A 23,141-nucleotide genomic window follows, 5' to 3' on the forward strand; every position below is an offset into this window, starting at 1 on the left:
CTGTACTTGTGATCAGTACCAATCAGCACTATCCAGACAGAGTGTAAGGGGTTCTGTAACCTCATAGGTAAGGATGAGCTCAGGCGTGTTCACAATTGCACGTGTAGAGCCCATCAGGAAGTCAGCAGTGTGGAGTGCTTATCACAAGCACTGAGGCATTTTGCCTGATCCTTGGCTGCAGAGATCGGAAAATGTCTCACTGCCTGTGATTAGTGCTGTGCAGTGCCGACTTCCTGGCGGGCTCTGCACGTGCGGTTGCGAACACGCCTGAACGCATCCTTACTGATAGGACAGTCAGAGTAGAATGAAAACTCCTCCTACAAGCTTTAACCAGACACTGATAGAAGTTGCAAGACTGCTATAACGGCTGATGAGAAAAGGTGTTAGGCAGTATATGTATGTGTGTATATATATATATATAAAAAAACGATTACATATCCATGGTTCTGTGTACTGTGGGAGACCAGATATAGTGAATGCAGAGTCCTGGGTTTAGTAACACTTTTTAAGCAGAACCTATAGAAAACAATGTGGGTACACACTTGAGATATGTATATTTGAATCATTTTCCCGTCTTGGGATTTGTGATTCTGATCTTGTATTTCGTATAACCACAAAGGTGATACCACTCATTCTGATTTAAGCTCCTACAACGCTGTGCTCGCTGAGCAGTGAAATAACATTGTGATTTTAGTGATGGATATCAGACAGGTGACACGGGTCAAATGCAAAACATATCTGAAACAACATGCGTTTTTTCTGACTGTGCTTGAAAGTGTGTGTTTGTGTTCATTTTTATTTCTTCTTACTCTTAAGCTGCCCATAGATGATGCAGTTCTTGTATGGTACAGTACATAGTACATTTATTTCATACAAGGTGTTTTGAAATGTGCAGCAGCCATAAGAAAGGCTCTGTCATTTGCCTGGCAATGGTGGCACATAATTGAAATCCAGCTCTGTGTGAGAGTCAAATTTTGAAATGCTGAAAGTATATTCATGTGTGGAGAATGAACAAACCATTTTAATTGACCAGATGTCTGTGTTCATCCACGCCAAGTGACCCCTGCTGATGCGTCCTGCCGTGTCCAGAATGGAGTCTACTATGCTGAATGCACTGGAAATCATCTAATCTCTTATACATGAAACATTGGAGCGTAATGTGAAGAAGTGATTGTGCTATTAAATGCCCGGGGTACAGAGCAGCAGTACGTTTGCATTGTCGGTTAACCTCGCTGTTGTAGGAGGCAAGCAGTATTTCCTCTTGTAGGTCAGATAGTTTGTAATAAAAATCAACTAGATTCATTTGCACTTTGAGACAGCAGTACATAGCTGTTAACAGGCCTGTGATAAATATCAGACAAATTAGAGATGCTCTTTGATTTTTAGTCCCTGGAGCTGCGGCAGATATGAATCAATGAAAAGCAAGGCCTGTGGGGTGAGTAGGCATAGGCAGCTGCAGGAAGGATCCCCCTGGCCATCCCTGGGCTGACTCTATCACACAAGATAACAATGCCATTACAAGTTATTTAGTGAAATCCTGCTGCCTAATCTGATGGCCAGGCTTCCAGACAGATGAATCGCTGTTGAAATTGTCTCATTACAACACAGATGAGCAAGAACGATGAGGGGAATTGAGTAAACAGGTCTCTATTGAGAGAGAGGTTTGCTCAGAGCAGCAGGCCGTCTGGGGCATTTTAGCAGAATAAAATAATTGAAAGGGGAGAGCGTGTTAAAGAAGTAATTCAAATTGAAAACAAATAGTATTTCTAAAATGGCCAGTCACCCATCTGCAACCAGTGGGAATACAGCGGACTTGCTTTCCAGGAGCTGTATGTGTGCCCCCTCTGCTACATCAGACTGACTGCAAGCTGCTTACTAGATGCTGGACAGAGGACTACTCCAAACCTGCTCAGCAATTACACACCTGAGCTAAATGTATTTATTTATTTTTTGAAAATTCTTTTTATTGAAAAGGTTTTTTTGTGAAGGTACAAAACAGGGCCCTTGGGGCATACCCCAGCCAATTGGTACACATAATCATGTGCATAACAGCGTACATCTCACATCTAAACATATCTAACTATAATTAACATTACTAACAACATAACTAGTACCCAGTTTCAACATGGAAGCATAGTGACAGAGTATATCTAGTCCTGTAGGACCTCTCATCCCTCAGAGCCGGATGTTGCAAGGACAACTGGGGTTGAGTGGAATCAGTTGACCTCTGGACTTACACCCCCACTCATTTGCTTGGGGCCTGAACCTAAACTCTCAAGAGGGTCAGGTAGACATTCAGGGAGTCTAACCAGGGTAGTCCTCAACAGACTGATCATGTGTCGTGGCCTCTGAGTCTGTCCACAGGTGCCAGACTTTTTCATATTTTTTGGGGCACACTCAAGATAAGTATGTTGCTTTGTATAGGGGTATCATTTTGTTAACTAATGTTTTCCACGATGACAAGGTACACCTGAGCAAAATGTAAAAAAATTTTTTGCTACTCATACTTACCTAGGTGGATGCAGCATCACACCGATGCTATAGCTGTGTCCTTCAGCGTCTCTGCACTGAGAAGCGAGCCACCGAACACCGCCGATGGCTCAGTTTTCACTCCTCCCCGAGCGGAGCGATGCTGACTGTCATTGGAGCTCTGAGCTGGGGGGGGGGGGGGGGGGGGCGGGGAGTCTTCCTGAGACTGTCATCAGTCAAGGCAGCTGGCGGATCCAGACTTGGGATGACGCGGTCCCTCGACTGATTGCAGTGGCGTCAGCGGAGAGCGGACTTCAGACCGCTGTCCGCTGAAAACGGGTCACAGGAGTGCAAAACGAATTGCACTCCTGTGACCCTTAGTAGAAGCCCAGCCTATAAAGCTCAGGCTGGACTTTTCCTTTAAAGTCATTGTAAAGGGTACATTTTTAATAAAGATGAATAAACATGTTCTATTTACCTGCTCTGTGCAAGGGTTTTTACATGCCATGGGAGTCCTGAGGAAGATAAGAATTTCCATTGTATCGTCACAAGTAGGGGAGGGGACAGGACGCTGCAGGAAGCAGCTGGTCTGCTCCACAGCGAACAGACATACAACCTCAACCAAAATGCAGTGTTTTAAGGCACATTACAGATTGGTGTACTTAATGCACCTAACCCATCATCAGTGAGCAGTCTGGATCCATACAGCTAACTTAGAATCCCTGAGGTGATTCATATGTGCGTTTGACCAAACTTAATTGCGAGGTCACATGCTCTAAGGTTAGCGGCCATTGCCTAAGGGTAGAGCTGCACAATTAATTGTCAAGAATCGTTATCATGATTAATCGTCAAGAATCGTTATCGCGATCTTGACTAAAGTGTTTCACAATTCTTTCTATGCAACTAATTCTCTCTGCTCTTCTGAAGCCCCAGCCCTCAAAAGAAAGGAAGAGAAAAACCGGGCAGTCTGCCAAGAAACAAAATATTCTTTATCAGTTGAACTTAAGTATAAACATTGTAACAATTTGTCAATGGAATAGACTTCCTGTATAAGTGAAAAAAGTTTAACCACTTAAACACTAAACCTTTTTCTGACATTTGTTGGTTTCACGTTAAAATCAATTTTTTATGCTAGAAAATTACTTAGAACCCCCAAACATATATTTTCTTAGTAGACACCCTAGAGAATAAAATGGTGGTTGTTGCAATATTTTATATCACACTGTATTTGCACAGCGGTCTTTCAAATGCAATTTTCTTTTTTAAATTACTTTAATGAATTAAAAAAAAAAAAAAAAAAAATCTAACCAGTAAAGTTAGCCCATTTTTTTTTTTTTTTTTGTATAATGTGAAAGATTTTACGTCGTGAGAATTGTGAGAGAATCGTGATCTTTTTATTCTAAGCAAAAAAATCCTGATTCTCATTTTGGCCAGAATCGTGCAGCTCTACCTGAGGGTGGGGAGAACCTGAGAATGGACACCGCAACACGTTATTTTCACGTTTTTATGAACTCACCATTTTACCTTTTCAATAAGGACTATATACCGATTCATGTTGGACTGATCTGCGTTTGATTAGAACGTCACTGTTCTATGCACTATAGCACTTTATGATTCATGTTTGTGGCACCATATATTTAACTTTTATTAGTTTGCTTATTATTTTTATTTTGTCTGTGGAATGTGATACAACACAGAATTTATCATCCCATCAATCAAAAAACTCTATATACAGTTTTGGAATATATTATAATTTTTGTTAGTTTATCACGGTTTTTTATTATTCTTATCATTGTAAAGTAGGCACTTTAAAAGTATTTGTTGGAACTAATGTTAGGAGATAGCACAGCATAGTCATTTTCTATTTCTATTATTTACTTGCTTATAGTTTGTTCTTTTTCTGATGTTCCATAGATTGTTGGTGATATCTATGTCAGACAAATAGTTATTACCATGTAACTAGCTGCATTGTATTCAATGTAAAGAGTTAGATTTGTATTAAACTGTATCTAAATTCAAAACCAAAAATGTTACCTATTGCAATTTACTAGTGTGTTGGGACTTCATGTGGGTTATTCTGTAGTCCACTAAGTTGAACCAGGCTGGGCTTGTAACAGGTGGCTGATAAGTGCAGGGCAGGAGCTGACTGGATTTCTGGTAGGATCACCCAGTATTGTTCTCTAATTGCTGCCTTTTTAAAGATAAAATATATGGGTAATGAGCTTTTCAGTAATGTACTGCATGTTTTTTATTTTTTTAGTTTTACCATACATACACTTTAACCACTTCAGCCCTGGAAGAATTCACCCCTTGCTGACCAGGCCATTTTTTGCGATATGGCACTGCGTTGCTTTAACTGGCAATTGTGCGGTCGTGCGACATTGTACCCAAACAAAATTGATGTTTTCCCCACAAATAGAGCTTTCTTTTGGTGGTATTTGATCATCTCTGCGGTTTTTATTTTTTGCGTTATAAACAAAATAAGAGCGACAATTTTGAAAAAAAAAAACACAATATTTTGTACTTTTTGCTATAATAAATATCCAAAAATGAAAAAAAAAAAAATGTCCTCAGTTTAGGCCGATACGTATTCTAATACATAGTTTTGGTTAAAAAAAAATCGCAATAAGCGTATATTGATTGGTTTGCACAAAAGTTATAGCGTTTAAAAAATGAGGGGATAAATTTATGGCATTTTATTTTTTTTTACTAGTAATGGCGGTGATCAGCGATTTTTATCATAACTGTGACATTGTGGTGGACAGATCGGACAATTTTGACACTTTTTGGGACCCGTGACATTTATACAGTGATCAGAGCTAAAAAATAGCCATTGATTACCCTTTAATGTCATTGGCAGGGAAGGGGTTAACACTAGGGAGTGATCAAGGGGTTAACTGTGTTCCCTGGGTGTGTTCTAACTGTGGGGGCATTGGACCGACTAGGGGAGGAGACCGATCAGTATTCCTACTTAGTACTCCCCAGAGAGAACCGGGATTTGTGTATTTACACACACAGATCGCGGTTCTCGCTCTGTCACGAACGATCGCGGGTGCCCAGCGGTCAAAGCGCCTGCCGGGCAATTGCATATGCTCTGGGGACACGCTGCGGGCGCACGCCTGCTAAAATGTCTTAAAGAGCTAATGTACAGCTATGATGACTCGCGCAGGGGAGCCGACCTGCTGCAGTATAACTGCGGCGGCTGGTCCGGAAGCGGTTATAGACATTTTGTGCCTTGTTCATACTGCTGGGGCTTTGAATTTGACATCTCTGTGCGACTTCATCATGGCTTGCATATGACTTCTTTAACAGAAGTCCAATGCAAGTTGTGTTGAAGTCGCACCAAAACGAGTGCAGGAACCTCTTTTTAAGTTGGAGCGACTTGAGTCGTACCAATTGGGACGGTTCCATTGCCATTAATCAGGTGCGACTTGTCACACGACTTTGAACTCTGGGGTCGCATGACAAATTGCGGTAGTATGAACTGGGGCTTACTGAGAGAGACATAGAGGCTGCCATTGCTACTTCCTCTTCAGTAAATGATAGTTCCTCTCTTGTCATGTTTGCCCTTTTGCATCAATATTTTGTTCCCGTTAACAGGAACAAATATGCAGATAAGGCTGTCCAACTTTATTCTGACTTCACAGATTTGCATACTTGTTCCAGGTCAGTGACCCAAACCTTACTGAACCCAGCCAGAAAACGAACCTGTTCATGCGTCTCTTAGGAAAGGTTATGCTTTATAAAGTATATACACTGACCCTAACTCCGACACTGACCTAGATCAAACCCCGATCTAGCTACTTTTTCTTTATTTTAAATTTTTTTTTTCTTTTACATGCATTTTTGTTTGCATTTTTCCCCTCTAACAAGGAGAAAAAGATACTATGCATCTGATCACTGTGATAGCCAATCAAGACTCGGGGCTGTCTGCAAAGCCAAGCTTAAGAACACGGGGACATGACCTCAAACTAACTGGAGGAAAGTTTAAAACTAATCTTGGAAAGTATTATTTTTCTGAAAGAATAGCTGATGCTTGGAAAAGACTTGGAGCAGAAGTTCTGAGTTTGCTAACAGTAAAGCTCCATGTACACGGGACGCTGAGGCAAAGTCCTCTGAACGATTTTTTTTGACACCTTGAAACCGGCGTTTAAAATGCCCGTTTAGCCGTGTTTTTTACAGTGTTTGCGTCTAGAATCGTTTAGTTAAGATAACATCAGAAGACCCTCCCCAAGCTCAAAAAACAGTATTATTTAACTGTTTCAGCCATTTTGTGAGTCGCAGCAGCTGAGAGAGCAGCAGTGTACTTGTATTTAGCGTGTCACTTGCCTCAAGTTACGGATTGTCACTTGCCACACGTTGCGGATTGTCCACTTGCCAGGTCACCTGCCATAAGTTGCGGGTTGTCCACTTGCCAGGTCACCTGCCATAAATTGCGGATTGTCATATGCCACGTCACCTGCCACAGGTTGTGGATTGTCCACTTGCCACAAGTTGAAGATTGTCCACTTGCCACGTCACCTGTCACAAGTTGCGGATTGTCATTTGCCACGTCACCTGCCACATGTTGCGGATTGTCACTTGCCATGTCACCTGCCACAAGTTGTGGATTGTCCACTTGCCACGTCACCTGCCACAAGTTGCTTGTTCAAATCTAACAACATATGGGTCAAATTCCAATTATACTTCGGATAACAGCAATGCTAGTGGTGTATTAGCTTGGATCATTGGTTCATTAGGGTATATAAATAGTCTATGAATCATTGCAAGCAATTACAATTTTTAAAAATTTTTTTTTATGGTTTTTCATCATTCGCCATCATTTTTGAGATTTTTAATGTCCAAAAAATAGGGCACCTTTAAAAACACTTATAAACAAAAACGTGTCTAAATGCCGGTACCGCGTTTAGTCGCGTTTGGCGTCTGAAACGTGGAAATCTTCAGCGTCTGAACCCATTTTTTTGCTTTCAAAGGAACGCTGTTAAATGCAACTGCTTAAAAAATGGCAATAAATGAGGCTGTGTACATGGTCACATAGGATAACATTGAATGAGTTCAGGGGCAGTTGAAAAAAGCGTCCAACTGCCTCTGAACGTCCGTTTAGCAGCATCTCGTGTACATGGGGCCTTAGTGGATTCAGATATGCTTGGGACAAACATAGACCTATACTCATACAAAAAAAGTAAAGAAAAAATGTTTTCTGCTGTCACTTGTCTGTTCCTGCTGGAAAGCACGGCCTTCCCTGAGTGTTACCTTGATTCATTACTGACTGATCTGTTCTTGAGACCCTAAACACTCTTGTTGTCATTTTCATTTCCTGCTGCTACAATTTACAGCAAGTAAATTTGACAGGATATCCGTGTTTATGTTCAGATATAAGTGGCCTTTCCCTCTTTGCTTGTTTGACAGAGCAGGAAGCCCTGAATAAGAAACATTTTGGTTTTTATAAGCAGTGTTCATGCTCACAAAAATGTTGGCTTTGTATGTGTGTAGGCTGGCAGAAGCTACAGGAAATGGCATCTCTGTAAAGGCAGTGTAATAAACACTTACCTATACCGACTGCAGCCCAGCAAATTCCAGAGAGAGTATGTCATAAGGGATCAAGAGCTTCTTGGTTTCCCTGCTGGGCAGTTAATGCATGCAAACATCTCCGTTTTAAAGGAAACCTTCAGTTTCATAAACTGTGATATGTGATACTATATTGCTATTCAGTCCTTTTTGTATTTAAAATGTTATTTAAAAGTGCATTTCGATTAATAGTTTAGGTTCAATTCTATTTTTTTAATTTAAGTTTATAACTGTTGTTACATGATAAATTTACATATTTTATCCTCTCTTTAATATATGACAAAGGATTCCCAGAGGGAACAAGTAGTTATCCCATCTTTCAGACAAATTATCATTGAAATGGGTTGAACAAAAAAAGACCCAATTTCCCAAGCCACACACTTGAATTGGATGGAGTATTCACTGCCGCTGAATACTATTGTATTCTTACAGCGGGGAGCCTTCCAGTTCTGGCTTTAACCAGTGGCACAGCTCGTTTAGGAAAAACCCGACAGGCAGCTTGTACAGAAGTCGACTGGTAGATCGACATCTGTACAAGCTGGTCCCTGCTCAGTTAGCCTGATTCTAACGATGTATGGCTGCCTTGAGGGTTGAGCCACCGCTTTGTGTCTGTAAATTTCAGCTTTAGCTATTGAGCTTTGTAAACAACTTTTAGGTGTTTTTTTTTTAGTTTTGTTTTCCCCCCAGAAGAGACTCGGGAGACTTAGTGAAATGTGAAAAGAAGCCTAAAGCTCTTCCTGCTGACTAGCTGGAAGACTAATTTTATTATAAATATTTCTTATTTACCTGACAACAAACAAAAATACATTTTATTTTTGATTATTTTTTTTAGTGCTGACCATAATAGTCTGACCATAATAGTCAGAAAATATGTACAAAACCACTATACGTTCCATATAGTGCTTTTTAAGTTCAGTCTCTGCCCTGGTTTTAGCACATGGAACACTGGTCCCTGGATTGCATTTGGCCTAGCTGTGGTTCAATCCCTTTGGTCACTGCGGTTGCAGTACACATTTATGTTTACCATGCTTCTTTTGCACAAAACAGATTTGCTACTTGTAGATGTATGATTTAAGTACAGGTTACATAGCAGCAGTAATGTTAAAATGATGTGAAAACGCAACACAACCTTGCTGGGAAAAAAAGATGCAAAAACAGCCCAGTCACCAGTTTGCAAATGTCTCAATCATTTACATTTTTTCACAAAGCTACATGCACCAGAGGATTTGTACAAAGACTGTTTAAAATAGCTCATCATTTATATTTGCACAGTGACAGCATGACAAAATAAGTACTCCAGGCTTGAGAGAGAGCATTACTGATAGGGTGATTTGTCCCAATCTCATTGTGCAAATATAATAAAAGGAGCTATTTTAAACATTATTTGGACAAGTCCCCTGGTGCGGGTTACTTTGGAAGAATTTGAATGCTGAGCTTTTACATGCTGACAAGGCAGTAGCTGTTACACAGAACAAATACTGGAGTGATGTATGATCAGTGGCAGCCCGTCCCTAATCCATGCGCTTGGCCCCTAATCTACATGCAGGGCGCCGGACGCATGGATTTAAATGGGGGGGGTTGTTTGAAACGCATGATTAGAGCCTGAGGCGCTAATCGGCTTCAAAAAGGGGTGGCCTTAAGGCGCCGAGCACTGTGACCCGATTGGCTGGGAGGAGACACAGCGACCTGGATGGGGGGGGGGGGGTAACTGGAGAGCGAGCCAGCGACCGGGTGGGGTGGTAGGTAGATGTCTCAGGTTTATTTGCCGTCCCCCCTGACCAATGGAGCACCAGCGGCCACTGTGTATGATTGACATCTCTTGTGTCTTAAACCCCCATTTACATTGACTGCTGCTTTGAATTTGTGCAACTTCATCTGAAATCGCACAATTTTGGTAAGCGGTGGAGGGTTCTTTTTATGCCGTTTTTAATGTACAGACATGCAATGATTCACTGTTTAAATTAGTTGTGAAGTAAGCTGTAGGCCTATGACGTAATTTAACTTGAGTTCAAAGAGGGAAGATCTGGTGAGCAGCATACTTCTGTGTTAAGTGTTATTGGTTGAGTCACCATCCAGCCTAACTCTGTAGGCCTGTCTAGAATCTCCAGTAGTAGATCAAAGCTGCCAAAATCGTGGTCGGTCAGTGAGTAATATTGTACTTTTTTTTTCTTGGAAGAAAAATATCAAAGAATAAACAGCTTGTGCCTTGTTATTTAGACAGCCACTTGTGTCTGATTCTATAGCAGTGACTCATCATGTTTGTAGGTCTTCCCACTCGTTGGAATTTGTGTGGCTCAGTCTGAAGGTCTGTGTTTTTATGACAACAGATTGTGCTCCTTCTGATAACACCAGGTGATATTTTTAATGTCTGATCAATTTTACATAGGTTTACCTTTCTATATTGCTTTTTAGAAGTCCAGTCTAAATGTATTTTAAAGGAGAACTAGGGCCAAAGCTCTTTTGGCCCTACATCTCTTATGGATCACACTATCCATGCATTTTGTTCTTCACTCCTGTGACCCATTTTCAGCCAACAGCGGTTCCAGTCCACTTTCCGCTGACGTCATTTAGCCGGTCCAGGCTCTGGATCGACCTGACTTTAATGTTTTGATCAACACAGATCTCTGGATTGACAGCTGGCTCAGCCTGTTAGCGTGCCGCTGAGAGCCTGAGCCAGCCACTCCTGCCGCCTCCACAGCTCAGTGCTCCAGTGAGTGCTGGAGGGGCAGAGCAGAGAGCCGGTGACTGATAGTCACCGGCTCTCTGCTCACAGAGGAACGAGAACCAAGCAGTCTTTGATCACTCAGTTCTCAGTCTTAGAGGCAGCGGGGACAGATGCAGCATAAGACCTTTTGCATTCACTTATTTGAGTATAATTGTTTTGTTTTTTTAATTCCCGAAGTTCTCTTTTAAATCAGTTTAATTTCCATACTGGGCACATGTTTCAGCTTTGACGTTATAGATTAATAAAAATTTTCCAATGACTGCGTAGTGTAAGGTCTAACTGTGTGTAATTTAAATGGCATGTTTAGGTAGGTTCTAACAATATATAATTGAAAAATAACTTGTAGCTCTGACAGGTGAAATCAGAAAATGGCCAACTTTAATTGTGGGCATCATTCAAGTGACTCTACATGTGCACTTTTATTTAGGCCGTCACAATATATGCATTTCTGCAGAGCAAGTCTGTTTACGACTGTTTTTTTAATATGACTTTATAAAGTATCATTGAGGCCAGATGGCTAGTTGACTTGAGGTCCCGCTGATCCAGTGTTTTCAGTACTCTGAGGCACTAGAATGGCACAAGTATGAGCAGGGGACTCTCCAAACTTTCTAAACAAAGGTCCAGTTTACTGGCCTTTAGACATTAGGGGGGCTAGACTGTGGCCATCGGGAGTAGAAAATGCCCGAGTCAAATGTATAATTTAAGTCATATAGTTAAGTATGTAAATAATGCCGCAGGCCTGATGTTGATCAGTGGGAGTAAAAGAAAATTATATAGCACCTGTGGCCAGTAGGAGGAGAAATGTTGTCCCATAATTGATAGTGGTGGGAGGGATGGTGCCCCATCATTGGTGTCATTAGTAGGAATAGTACCCCATTATTGGTAGGAGGAATCGTGCCATTCTTGGTGTCAGTGGGAAGAATTATGTTGCACTGTTGGTGTCAGTGGAAGAAAAAGTGCCTCATTGTTGGTGTCAATGGGATGAATAGTGACTCATACCAGTGAGAAGAATAGTCCCACAAGGGCCGGATAAAGGCAAGCAAAGGGCTGCAGTTTGGAGACCACTGAGTATGAGAAGAAGTAGTGTTAACTTCAGAAGCAAACCCAGACCATAAAAATGAGGACATATTAATGTCTATAACACTGTTAATGGTACCACAACTGAAATTGTTAGGGCCTTTTTAATACATACGCAAAGAAAAACGACAGGACTTTAAAGGTGCCAACTCATAACAACATTATGTAAAATTACATTTTATTCACCTTATTAGGAATATGGGATGTAAAATACAACTTGGTTGCTTTTCCGCATACATATAAACTTTATATGCCCCAGTTTACTCCTGATACCCCAATACTCCTATTCAACTTTTTGAATCCACAGTACATGGTTCCATTATTTAGTTCAAGTAGGTACTAGGGTATCAAAAATTCAAATGCGTTTCTCAGGTCAGCACCTGCTTCTCCAGGAATAATTGTAGTCAGTAATCTGTAATGCAACTCAATCGTCTGACCTGTTGGGTATTAAGGAGTAATGCAGGAAATTGACCAATTAGCTGGTGTTCTCATGAGCTCATCACAACTCATTACCAGTACATACCAGTCAACACCTGCACATGATATACCTTGCACCTAAGATATTTTATCTTTAAATTAATCCTATTTACTAGCAATCTTTTTTACAGGCATTTCTAGCATCAACAAAGTGTAGTTGACTCACAGTACTGCACATGTTGCTGATTTGTAGCATTGCCCAAGAATTCCCCCCCATCCACTGCAATGTGCCTGCAGAATAAACACATTGCTCATCCCTGCATGCTGGAGAGGAGTGACACCATTCTAATGTAGAGGACGTGAAAGTTGAGATGGCTGGTTACTCACTGCACAGTTATAATGTTATCATGGTTCTCTATTATCTGTGTTTTTTCTATGATAAAATTCTCAGGAAAGGAGGAAATACTGTAAGCCACAGTTACTAATAGCTTATTTAATGTAGAACATTATTTTAAGGGCTAAACTAATTCCCTATTATGATACGCAGAAGTAATTATATCTAATAAAAAGCAGTATATATTTGATCCAGTTTACTGTGCCATCCCTGCTGTCTTTATTATTCTTAATTGAAAGAAGGCATGTTGGTACAGCAGTGCACATATTTCATTTTCCATACATACAGGTGACAGAATAAGGTTTTTTTTTTTTTAATAGCAAAGCAGGGTACATATACAAACAATAGTCAAGCCTAAATATACATCTGGATGAGGTTGGCTGTCTCTTTTAATGGAAGCAGGTTCTTGGTAATACGTTGGCCTTACATCCTGTATAGTAAGGCCAGGACAGGGGGTCGGGTGGGAGTGGGTGGAGGATGGGCAGGGAGGAAGAGGGTACTAATAAAGGGCTTCCTGAGCCCACCTTTTCTTCGGGAAGTAATCATATTTCTCCTGACATAATACTAATAAAAGTGGAAGTGAGAACCTTGCACCATAGGAGATACTCCTTGACAATAAATACGCCTATACATTTTATGGTCTGTAATATGCTTCATCTAAAGACCCAAACTTTTCCTCTGTAACCAATATAGGGATGGAGACACCTCTTTTGTGCCTCATTCAAAGTCCCATCCGTTTTTGCATTTATGCATATATAATTGGGATGGAGGCATATGACATACAGATGCCATGACCCTCATGCATCTGACACCCACGGGTCCCTGGTTGGACCATACCGTATGTCTTGCTTATTAGCTCCATGTAAGTTTTGTAGGATTAGATACTTCCTTTCCTTGTTATTATACATATTTACATTATCTCTGAGGTTTATTAGATTTAATGGTCGTTTTTAGACATGCTGACGCATTCGCCCCTGAAGAGTGGTTTATACCATGAAACACATCAGGCCTATTTAGGATGTAGTCATGACTTCAATCTACCATGTTCTTTTTATATTCCTACGGTTTTAATTATTATTGTTTCTTACTCATCATATTGAGCCCTGTATACTGCCCACTGGCATGTGCTTTGACACCAACACATTATATGTATGTGTGTGTATATATATATATATATATATATATATATATATATATATATATATATATATATATATTTAATGTGTTTGTGTTTTGTACATATATGAATTCTGCATGTATATATTATGTGCTAGATTTACTCCTTGACAATAAATATTCATTTTATGGTCTGTCATATGCTTCATCTAAAGTCCCAAACTTCTCCTCTTTGTAACCAATATAGGGATGAAGACACGTCTTTTGTACCTCATTTAAAGTCCCGCCCATTTTTTCTTTCTATCCAGTAATACCTTAAATATAAATAAAGTCAGTGCCACACCCAGAATCAATGCTTGCAACAAAGGAAATATACAATTCTCACAGTAACTAAAATGTAAAAAAATTTGTATTTTTTTTTTTTTTTTTTTACATTTTAGTTATCCAGTAGTACCACATTTTCCAAAATTTTGTGTACTTTCGAACACCACAATGCCAAGTTTACGAGGGGAGGGAGGGGGGGATGTATACTCTATCCACACTGATCAAGTGTATTAAGAAGACAATGTTTGTATTTGCATTTGCTTAGAGGGTTCAGATGTAGTAAGTAGGCTGCAGGGTCCCTACCCAGGTAAATATCTGCTGTAAGTTCCCTTATTATTGATTAGGCCCCCCGTCTCAGGAGAGTCTGAGCACAGGCCATCCTAAAAAAAATTATAAAGTAAAGTATTGCCTGCTGACATCACCAGGACAAAAGGTGGGAGGTTTATGGAAAGTCCTTATGTAGAGTCAAGGGAACTCTGTACCACCTGAGATTTTAAACCCAATTTCTGTATCTTGTTTCTTCTGAAAGATTTGTGGGCAAAGTGGAGCATATAATCTCGTTGGCCTTCACATTAAAGTATAAGTCATGTTGCCCGTCTCCTCCCTTCTCCCTCTTATACATGGACATAATTTTTTTTTCAACTGCTGATATTTATTTGAAAAGCATCACTGTCTCATTTCTCGTCTCCTAGAATTAGTCCCCCCCCCCCCCCCCCCAAATCAAAGATGGCTACTAGGGAAGTCGCAACACGTGGGTAATCGCAGATGTGCCAAAGGACCCTGCTAGGAGATCTGAAGGCTGCACAGGGCCCTTCCAGCACATCTGCGTCCATGCTATATAGGTCACCACAGAAACGTAGTCCAGATGCATTTCTGCATGTGTATTTTAAATGTGTTTTTCAATGTGTTCCAATTCGTTTTTTTTTCTCTAGTTTTTTACCAAAGTTTCCTGGCTTTTTTTTTTCTGTAATGCATTCTGGTGTGTTTTTGAAGTGTTTTGCTGTGTTGCAATGCAGTTCCTTGCAGAAATGTCGCTGCATGTTCTACTTTTTTTGTTATCTGTACTGGAACACAGTGCAATGGTGTGAACCTTGCCATTGAAATCCATGTACCCTACTGTCCATTAGTTTTTGATGAAGAGAAAAGACACTCCGGACTGCATGTGGTGTGAACCAGCCCTAATGGCAGGGCTGGGGGGGTGTAGAGAGGGACACTTAAGTTCTGCTTAAGGCGACCCACCCATTTCTACACATATGGTGGGGAGAAAAAAGGCTGGTGGTTTATTCAGTATGTGATGTGAGGAATCTGACTTAGGGGGGGTAGGGTCCAAACCTAAATATTTGAAAGGTGTGACATTGCTTGCTATCTCCTGTGGTTTCAGTAAGGAGAGTAGAAAGTGATGTATTTGGGTTGCTCTTCATAGTGAGATTGGGGTTTGTCAAGGACTGTATCTCAGGGATTGTCTTCCAACTCTCAGGAAACATAAAGTGCGTCACTCTGAATTTGTTCATATCAAGAGGTTTAAATTTTATGTCAAAGTGACCAGGTTCTACTTTCATTGTTTTTGGGTTTCTCATGGGGTATATGGGCTGGAATGGATGTATATTAGCCCCTTCAGTCCTGAATGCCTGCATTGTATAGTTTTGGCTGTTTCTTTAAAAGATCGAGCTCTAGCCAACAAAATTGGTGGATCGATCTTTAAATAGGAATTATTAAATATTTGTAAAATTTTATATTGCTGGTCCTCTCTTAGTACACATGAGCTTTGATCTGTGTGCATTACTAGTCATTCAGCGCCTGGTCTATTTTTTTTTTTTTTTGTAATAGTGATACAGGACATTTTTGGCATTAGGCTTCATTCTTACTGTACCATTACAATGCAAGTGCTACAGTGCACTAAAAATACGTGTGCACATAGTCCTAATGTTAAAAAAAAAATGTGGTGTTCACATCTCTGCGATTTAGAAAATATGACCTGTTCAGCTTTCCTTCCATTCTACAGCATTGTGTGGTGTGTGGAATAGTATGATAGTGCGTCAAAACATGTTACAATGCACATTGAAAATATCAATAAAAAAAGGAGCTGAATCGCTGCCGCGTAGGTGTGATTGGGCCCTTCGTTATTGATGGAGTCCAGTTTCTTTTGTTATTTCTGGAAAATAGAAGGGAAATTGCATTACAGTGCAGGTCGTGTTATGTATTAAGTACTGGTGCAGTTTTCATCCTACTGGGGTTCCAATAGCTCACATTATAGTCCACACGATGCGGATAAAAAAATACGTATTATACAATTGTTCTGGTTGTAATCTATTTTTATCTGCTTTTTTTTTTTTTTTTTATAGTATTGTTCAATGACCCGGTAAAAAAAAAAAAGATTGCTAGAAAAAGATGGAATGAGCTTATATTTTTTTCATCATTATTGCTGCATTTTTTGTTGGAATGAAAACATCTGTCTGCCCATGGCAATTGGTAAAGCAGAATTGTAAAAGTGACAAGAAAAAGATGGTAGTGGTACGGGATGGTAATCCCATAGATTTGTGTATCTGTAAAGACAGATCTTATATGGTCAGATTGTGTCAAATGTGAGAAACGGCAGGAATATTTCATTATCTTTCTTCCTAGTGGCAGTACAAGACAAGTGCATACCCAACACTGAATTAAGAGTTTAAGTCTATTATAGCAATTACATACACAATATAATCCTGAGAATCGTTACCGCCTTTAATACTACAGACCGATTTGTTCAAGTGTACACAATTGTAGATATTGATGTGAGGTTATACTGTAAATTCATTTATGGTTCTTTGTTCTTTACAGGAGACATTACGCAAAAGGGCTATGAAAAGAAAAGGGCAAAGCTTCTGGCTCCATATATCCCACAGACTCAAGGTAAGATGCTTCTTAAAAGGAAGCCATTTGTTTCCACCATGGTGTAACTAGCAATGCAGCATAGTTGATCATGTTTTTTGTAGCTGTACTGCGAAAATTTACCTTTCTTTAAAAAAAAAAAAAAAAGTTCACGGTTATAAAATGGTTTAAAAAAAAAAAAAAAAAAAAATGGTTTTTCAGCTGCAGCCCAAAAGTGGAGTCTTCAATGTTTTGTATGTTGTTTTTGAGGAGAAAATGCTACCTCCTTTACCCCCCATGTAATGGAAATGAACAAAGACAGATATGTTTGCAGACCAGCAAGTGACAACCATGGCTCCCTCTATAGATATAGTGAAGGAGTATGCGTACGACAGGAGATGTGTTATTCTCAGGATTACCAAGTCAAAAAAAAGCATGAATAAAAGAAAATGAATGCAGGTATCTATACATGTTAACACAAGCAAAATAGAACAAATTGGAATTTTGAATTTGCCTTTGAGAACTTTGAGTCCACACTGGATTTGTATAAAAACGTTTACAAAATTTTATTGAATTACATGTTAAAAAAAGATATTAAAATGTCTATATATACCATACAGTACAGAGTTAGAAGGTAAAACTGATATTAAGCTTGCATTCAGTTGATCATTAGTCTACACATTTCGCGGGAACCCCACTTCTTCAGGACCACATAAATTGAGTACTATGTATAGCTCTGACTAAAGATATATAGAAAAAATGTATATATAATTACAAAATAACATTAGCATACATATATAAAATATTAATAAGATGGTTCGCTCAAGCCAGGACAAAAAACAAACAAAAACACACCTACTTATTCAGTAAATAAATGAATTAGACGTCAATCATATCTGTAATGGTAGATGATAGACACCACAAATGATGTCCGCAATATAAGAAAGGTTCTCCTTTCTTTGGGAAAACGCCTACCAGCCCATAGGATACACCCAAAATCTACATAAGCCAGAAAGATGGATTATGGATAGTAAGGAGCTGGACAAAGAACTTGACAAAGGGATTATAATATATATTATAATATATACATTCACCGGCCACTTTATTAGGTACATCTGTTCAATACCTTGGTAACACAAGTTGCTAATCAGCCAATCACATGGCATGACATTCAACCATAGTTGTTGGCGCCAGACTGGTTGGTCCGAGTATTTCAAAACTTGCTGATCTACTTTTTTTGGAGACATGGATGGATGGGGGGGGGGGGGGGGGGGGTTGCTTTGCATATAAAAAAAATGATTAAGCAGAGCTTTTGGTTTGTAGTGCTCAGATGCAGTGTAGTTTCATCTTAATAACCATGGTTCTGGACCTTTGAGAGCACAGGCATTTGCTCCTCCTGGATTCCTCTTCTGCATTAAAGCATGAAAAGAAGAATCGGCTCCACAGCAGAGAATCATATACTGAGAGGCTGTAGACCAGTTCTGTATCGTAGTACAATGTTAATCTGGCTGCTGTAGATTATACATACAGTAACTCAGGTTAAAGTTATATTTGGGACTTTTTGAGGAACGATTGCGTTATTTTCCCAGACGGCAGCCTTAAGTTGCTCTTTAAGCAGATGCAAGATGGAGGCAGACCTCCGGCCTAATACACTTGTAAGCAGGGTCAGTGATACTAAGTGCTCTATGATATAGACAGTGTTTTGTGGCACAGCATCAGAATGGCATTTTGTCTCCCGTGATTTCTGTTGGTTGAGATGTTGTTTAAACTCAATTACTTGCAAGGTAGCATCGACAGAATTAGTGCTCTGAGCAGTAATGGATGGACTCCAAAGAATATTGAGAGTTTAGTTTATGTGATCCTGTCATCAAAGTGTCACTGGGGACCCAAATCACCTATATGACATCAGTTAGGTGACAAAGACATGCAGTAATTGCCAACACTGGCAGAATAATTTACAGCTGCTCTAGATTCCTGCACACAATTTGCGGATTAAATGTATTCGTACCAAGGCCTGCCAATGAGTTGTCAGGGATGCTTAATAGCTTGTATATAGAATTGCTATGTAGAAGCAGCCTGAATCTGATTTATAGCACCTGAGTACTAGTAAGCAAGAAAATTGGCTGTAGTGATATACCACGAGCTACAGAGGACATGGCATGGTTAGATCAATATGTAATGTAGAGGGCTGCAGATTTAATAGGTGTTATGTAAATTAATATCATAAATACCAATGCTTCATAAATCAATAGCAGTTAAATGTGTAATTGCTTCTTCCTTCTGTTAGAACAATCCCATTTTCCATGATATGTGAACCCTTTGCCACATGTTGACAAATGTACATCGAGCTTGCTATGGTTTACATGTTTTTACTACATTAACCTGTAATATACAGTGCCTTGCAAAAGTATTCACCCCCCTTGGCATTTTTCGTGTTTTGTTGCCTCACAACCTGGAATTAACATGGATTGTTTGAGGATTTGCATCATTTAATTTACAGAACATGCCCACAACTTTGAAGATTTTTTTTTTTTTTTTTTTTGAGAAGCAAACAACAAATAGGACAAAATAACAGAAAAAGTCAATGTGCATAACTATTCACCCCCCTAAAGTCAATACTTTGTAGAGCCACCTTTTGCGGCTATCACAGCTCCAAATCGCTTTGGATAAGTCTCTATGAGCTTGCCACATCTTACCACTGGGATTTTTGCCCATTCCTCCTGGCAAAACTGCTCCAGCTCCTTCAAGTTGGATGGTTTGCGCTTGTGAACAGCAATCTTTAAGTCTGACCACAGATTTTCTATTTTATTGAGGTCTGGGCTTTGACTAGGCCATTCCAACACATTTACATGTTTCCCCTTAAACCACTCAAGTGTTGATTTAGCAGTGAGTTTGGGGTCATTGTCCTGCTGGAAGGTGAAACTCCGTCCGAGCCTTAAATCACACACAGAGTGGTACAGGTTTTGCTCAAGAATATCCCTGTATTTAGCACCATCCATCTTTCCCTCAACTCTGACCAGTTTCCCAGTCCCGACTGCTAAAAAACATCCCCACAGCATGATGCTGCCTTCACCATGTTTCACTGTGGGGATGGTGTTCTTTGGATGATGTAATGTGTTGGGTTTGCACCAGACATAGCGTTTACTTTGATGGCCAAAAAAGTTCAATTTTAGTCTCATCAGACCAGAGCACCTTCCTCCATACATTTTTGGAGTCTCCCACATGCCTTTTCGCAAACTCAAAACGTGCCATTTTGTTTTTTGCTGAAAGTAATGGCTTTCTTCTGGCCACTATGCCAAAAAGCCCAACTCTATGGAGCGTACGACTTATTGTCGTCCTATGTACAGATACTCCAGTCTCTGTTGTGGAACTCTGCAGCTCCTCCAGGGTTACCTTAGGTCTTTGTGCTGCCTCTCTGATTAATGCCCTTCTTGCCCGGTCTGTGAGTTTTGGTGTGCAGCCGTCTCTTGGCAGGTTTGCTGTTGTGCCATGTTCTTTCCCTTTGGTTGATAGATTTGATGGTGTTCCTGGGGAGCATCAAAGATCTGGATATTTTATTATAACCTAACCCTGACTTGTACTTTTCAACAACATTGTCCGTTACTTGTATGGAGAGTTCCTTGGTCTTCATGGCAGTGTTTGGTTAGTGGTGTCTCTTGCTTAAGTGTTGCAGCCTCTGGGGCCTTTCAAAAAGGTGTGTATATGTAATGCCAGATCATGTGACACTTAGATTGCACACAGGTGGACATCATTTCACTAATTATGTGACTTCTGAAGGAAATTTGTTGCACCAGAGCTTTTTATGGGCTTCATAACAAAGGGAGTGAATACATACGCACATGCCAATTATCAGTTTTTAATTTCTGAAAAATAGTTTTATGTATATATTTTTCTAATTTTACTTCACCAACTTATACTATTGTGTTCTGATCCATCACATATAATTCACATTAAAAAAAACATGGCTGTAATGTAACAAAATAGGAAAAAAGCCAAGGGGGTGAATACTTTTGCAAGGCACTGTAGATCTTCTCCTACACACCTGTAAATTCTATGAAATTGTTGGTCACCCTATATGGATGATTGGGTTAATAAATACTGCCTGCTTAGTTAAAGGGACACAAAACTTTTGTTCCGAAATCATTTGTCTCTGCTTCCGTTCATTCAGTTGAAAGGCTTTTGGTCATTGCTTAAAGTAGAAGTTCACCCTAATACTCAAATCTCTGGCATCCACAATCTAAGACTAACCTATCTAGCCCTGTAAAGAAGAAATTGCTATACAGGAGGCGGTTGCAGAGGAGGCAGCCGGCAATGGAATCCCCATAGTAACTCTATGGGTGACGTCACTTCCCTGGCATTTCGCAGCTGTTGTCGGCTGTCTCTTCTGCAGCGCTTCCACAGCAAGAGAGTGGAGTGGCTTTGGAAAAGGTATGTATGTATGTATAGCGATTTCTTTACAGGGCTAGATAGGTTATAGTCTTAGATTGCGGATGCCTTTTGGATTTAGAGATTTTAGTATTGTAAACTTCCACTTTTAGAAATGTTTTTGTTCTTTATTGTGACATGCATTTTTGAAAATGTTAAAGGTTTAGGCCTCATGCACACAGGACGTTTTTACAGCTGCTCCTAGGAGCGTTTGGTGTTTTTTTTTTTTTTTCCTGCCTCTAAACTCCCCTCCATGTTCACCCCTATGTGTCCATGCACACACAAATTTTTAGCAGCGTTTAGTTGCAGGAGACTCTAGAGACAGGAAAAAACACTTCATGTTTATAAATGCGTCTAAACGCTAGGCACATTTAGTGCTTTGGCTTTAATTCATTTTAATGGCCAGAATAAATGATTTATTCTGGCCAATTAAATTCATTAACACTCAAGCGCTTGATGCCTGCAAAGGCACCAAAACACTTGTAAAAGCGTTAGACACTTTTACGAGCGTCAGGCGGTTTTTCTGCAAAACTGCTACTGGCTTCTAGGAGAGTTAAAAATAAAGTCCTGTGTGCGTGAGGCCTATATGAAGAGCCCCAAATCAACAATGAGGTGCAGTAATCCACAGCAACCAATCATCTTTTAGTATGCCAAAATTGATGAACGATTGTTTAGTAGGTACAGTGGCTTACTGCATTATACTCATATTCGTTGCTCTTTATAGTGATCACTAAAGCCTGCAGATGTATAAATACAAGAAAACTTTTGTTTAGTGTTGCGGACCACTAGAAATTTCCATTCCAGTTTAATGAGCAAAACTAAATACCACATGAAATGTAATAAAATTCAGCCCAGCCTAAAAAGAAATTACTTCAATGTTTAACTTAGAGCTAAATTTACTTCTTTTTCCCACCCTGTTTCCACACTTCGGATTGCGAGAATGAGAATTGTTAGTGATCTGTTGTGTGAATGTCTGCAAAATAACTGTCATTTTTTTTCTTCTAAACAACAGTCTGTAATTAGACGACATCTATAAATACAGGGGGATCTTGGCTGTGCAGCCTTTGTGGCGCTGCATGGCCTCTTTTCCAAAACCTTGATAGACCTGCACTGTGCCCACTACCCATAGTCCATCGTGGCTCGACTCAACCTGTTGTCAAGCTTTCCACTGAAGTCTTTGAAGTCTGGGGAGCAGAATTGGTAGATTGGGTATGCCAGATATGTGAAAAGGTCTAGGGCACACAGCATAGGAGAAGCCGTATTTTTTATCACTAAATACAAGGCAGCTTCTAATTGTCTGAGGTGGGTAGATAATGTCATGATTTCCACCTCAGCCATTCAGAGGAAACCTTGTATTCGTTGATAAATATACAAGGCTCCTCCTGAATGGTGGAGAGGCACTCAGGCAGACTCTTTTTAATTCCAGCAGTAGACAGGAAGTCGCCCATACCGCCTCTTGCTTCACAACACTGCTTATGTTATGTAGCTAAATGGTACTACAGTACAGTGTTTCTCAACTCCAGTACTCAAGGCGCCTTAACAGATAACTTTTTTAGGCTTTCCATTATTTTGCACAATTGATTTGATCAGTTTCACTGCCTTAGTGATTACCACAGTCGTTTCATCTGAGGGAAATCCTTAAAACATGACCTGTTGGGGCGCCTTGAGGACTGGAGTTGCTACAGTACACTATAGCAAACCTGATGGCAGCATTGTTCTGTGATGGAAATTGTTTGGGCCAGCTCTTTACATGTGTGACATGAAACCTGGAATTCTACT

General features: G+C 40.0%; 1 protein-coding gene across 2 annotated transcripts in view; it reads left to right on the plus strand.

The window, feature by feature from the left end:
- Positions 1–23,141, plus strand: part of DIP2B (disco interacting protein 2 homolog B) — a 365,089-nt gene that overhangs the window by 143,798 nt on the left and 198,150 nt on the right. For both annotated transcript variants that reach the window (XM_073613683.1, XM_073613684.1), the window contains exon 2: positions 16,908–16,979. In XM_073613683.1, the coding sequence (XP_073469784.1) occupies positions 16,908–16,979 (72 nt within the window). The remainder of the gene's footprint in view (positions 1–16,907; positions 16,980–23,141) is intronic.

This window comes from Aquarana catesbeiana, linkage group LG02, assembly GCF_042186555.1.
Source record: "Aquarana catesbeiana isolate 2022-GZ linkage group LG02, ASM4218655v1, whole genome shotgun sequence".
Taxonomy (NCBI): Eukaryota; Metazoa; Chordata; class Amphibia; order Anura; family Ranidae; genus Aquarana; species Aquarana catesbeiana.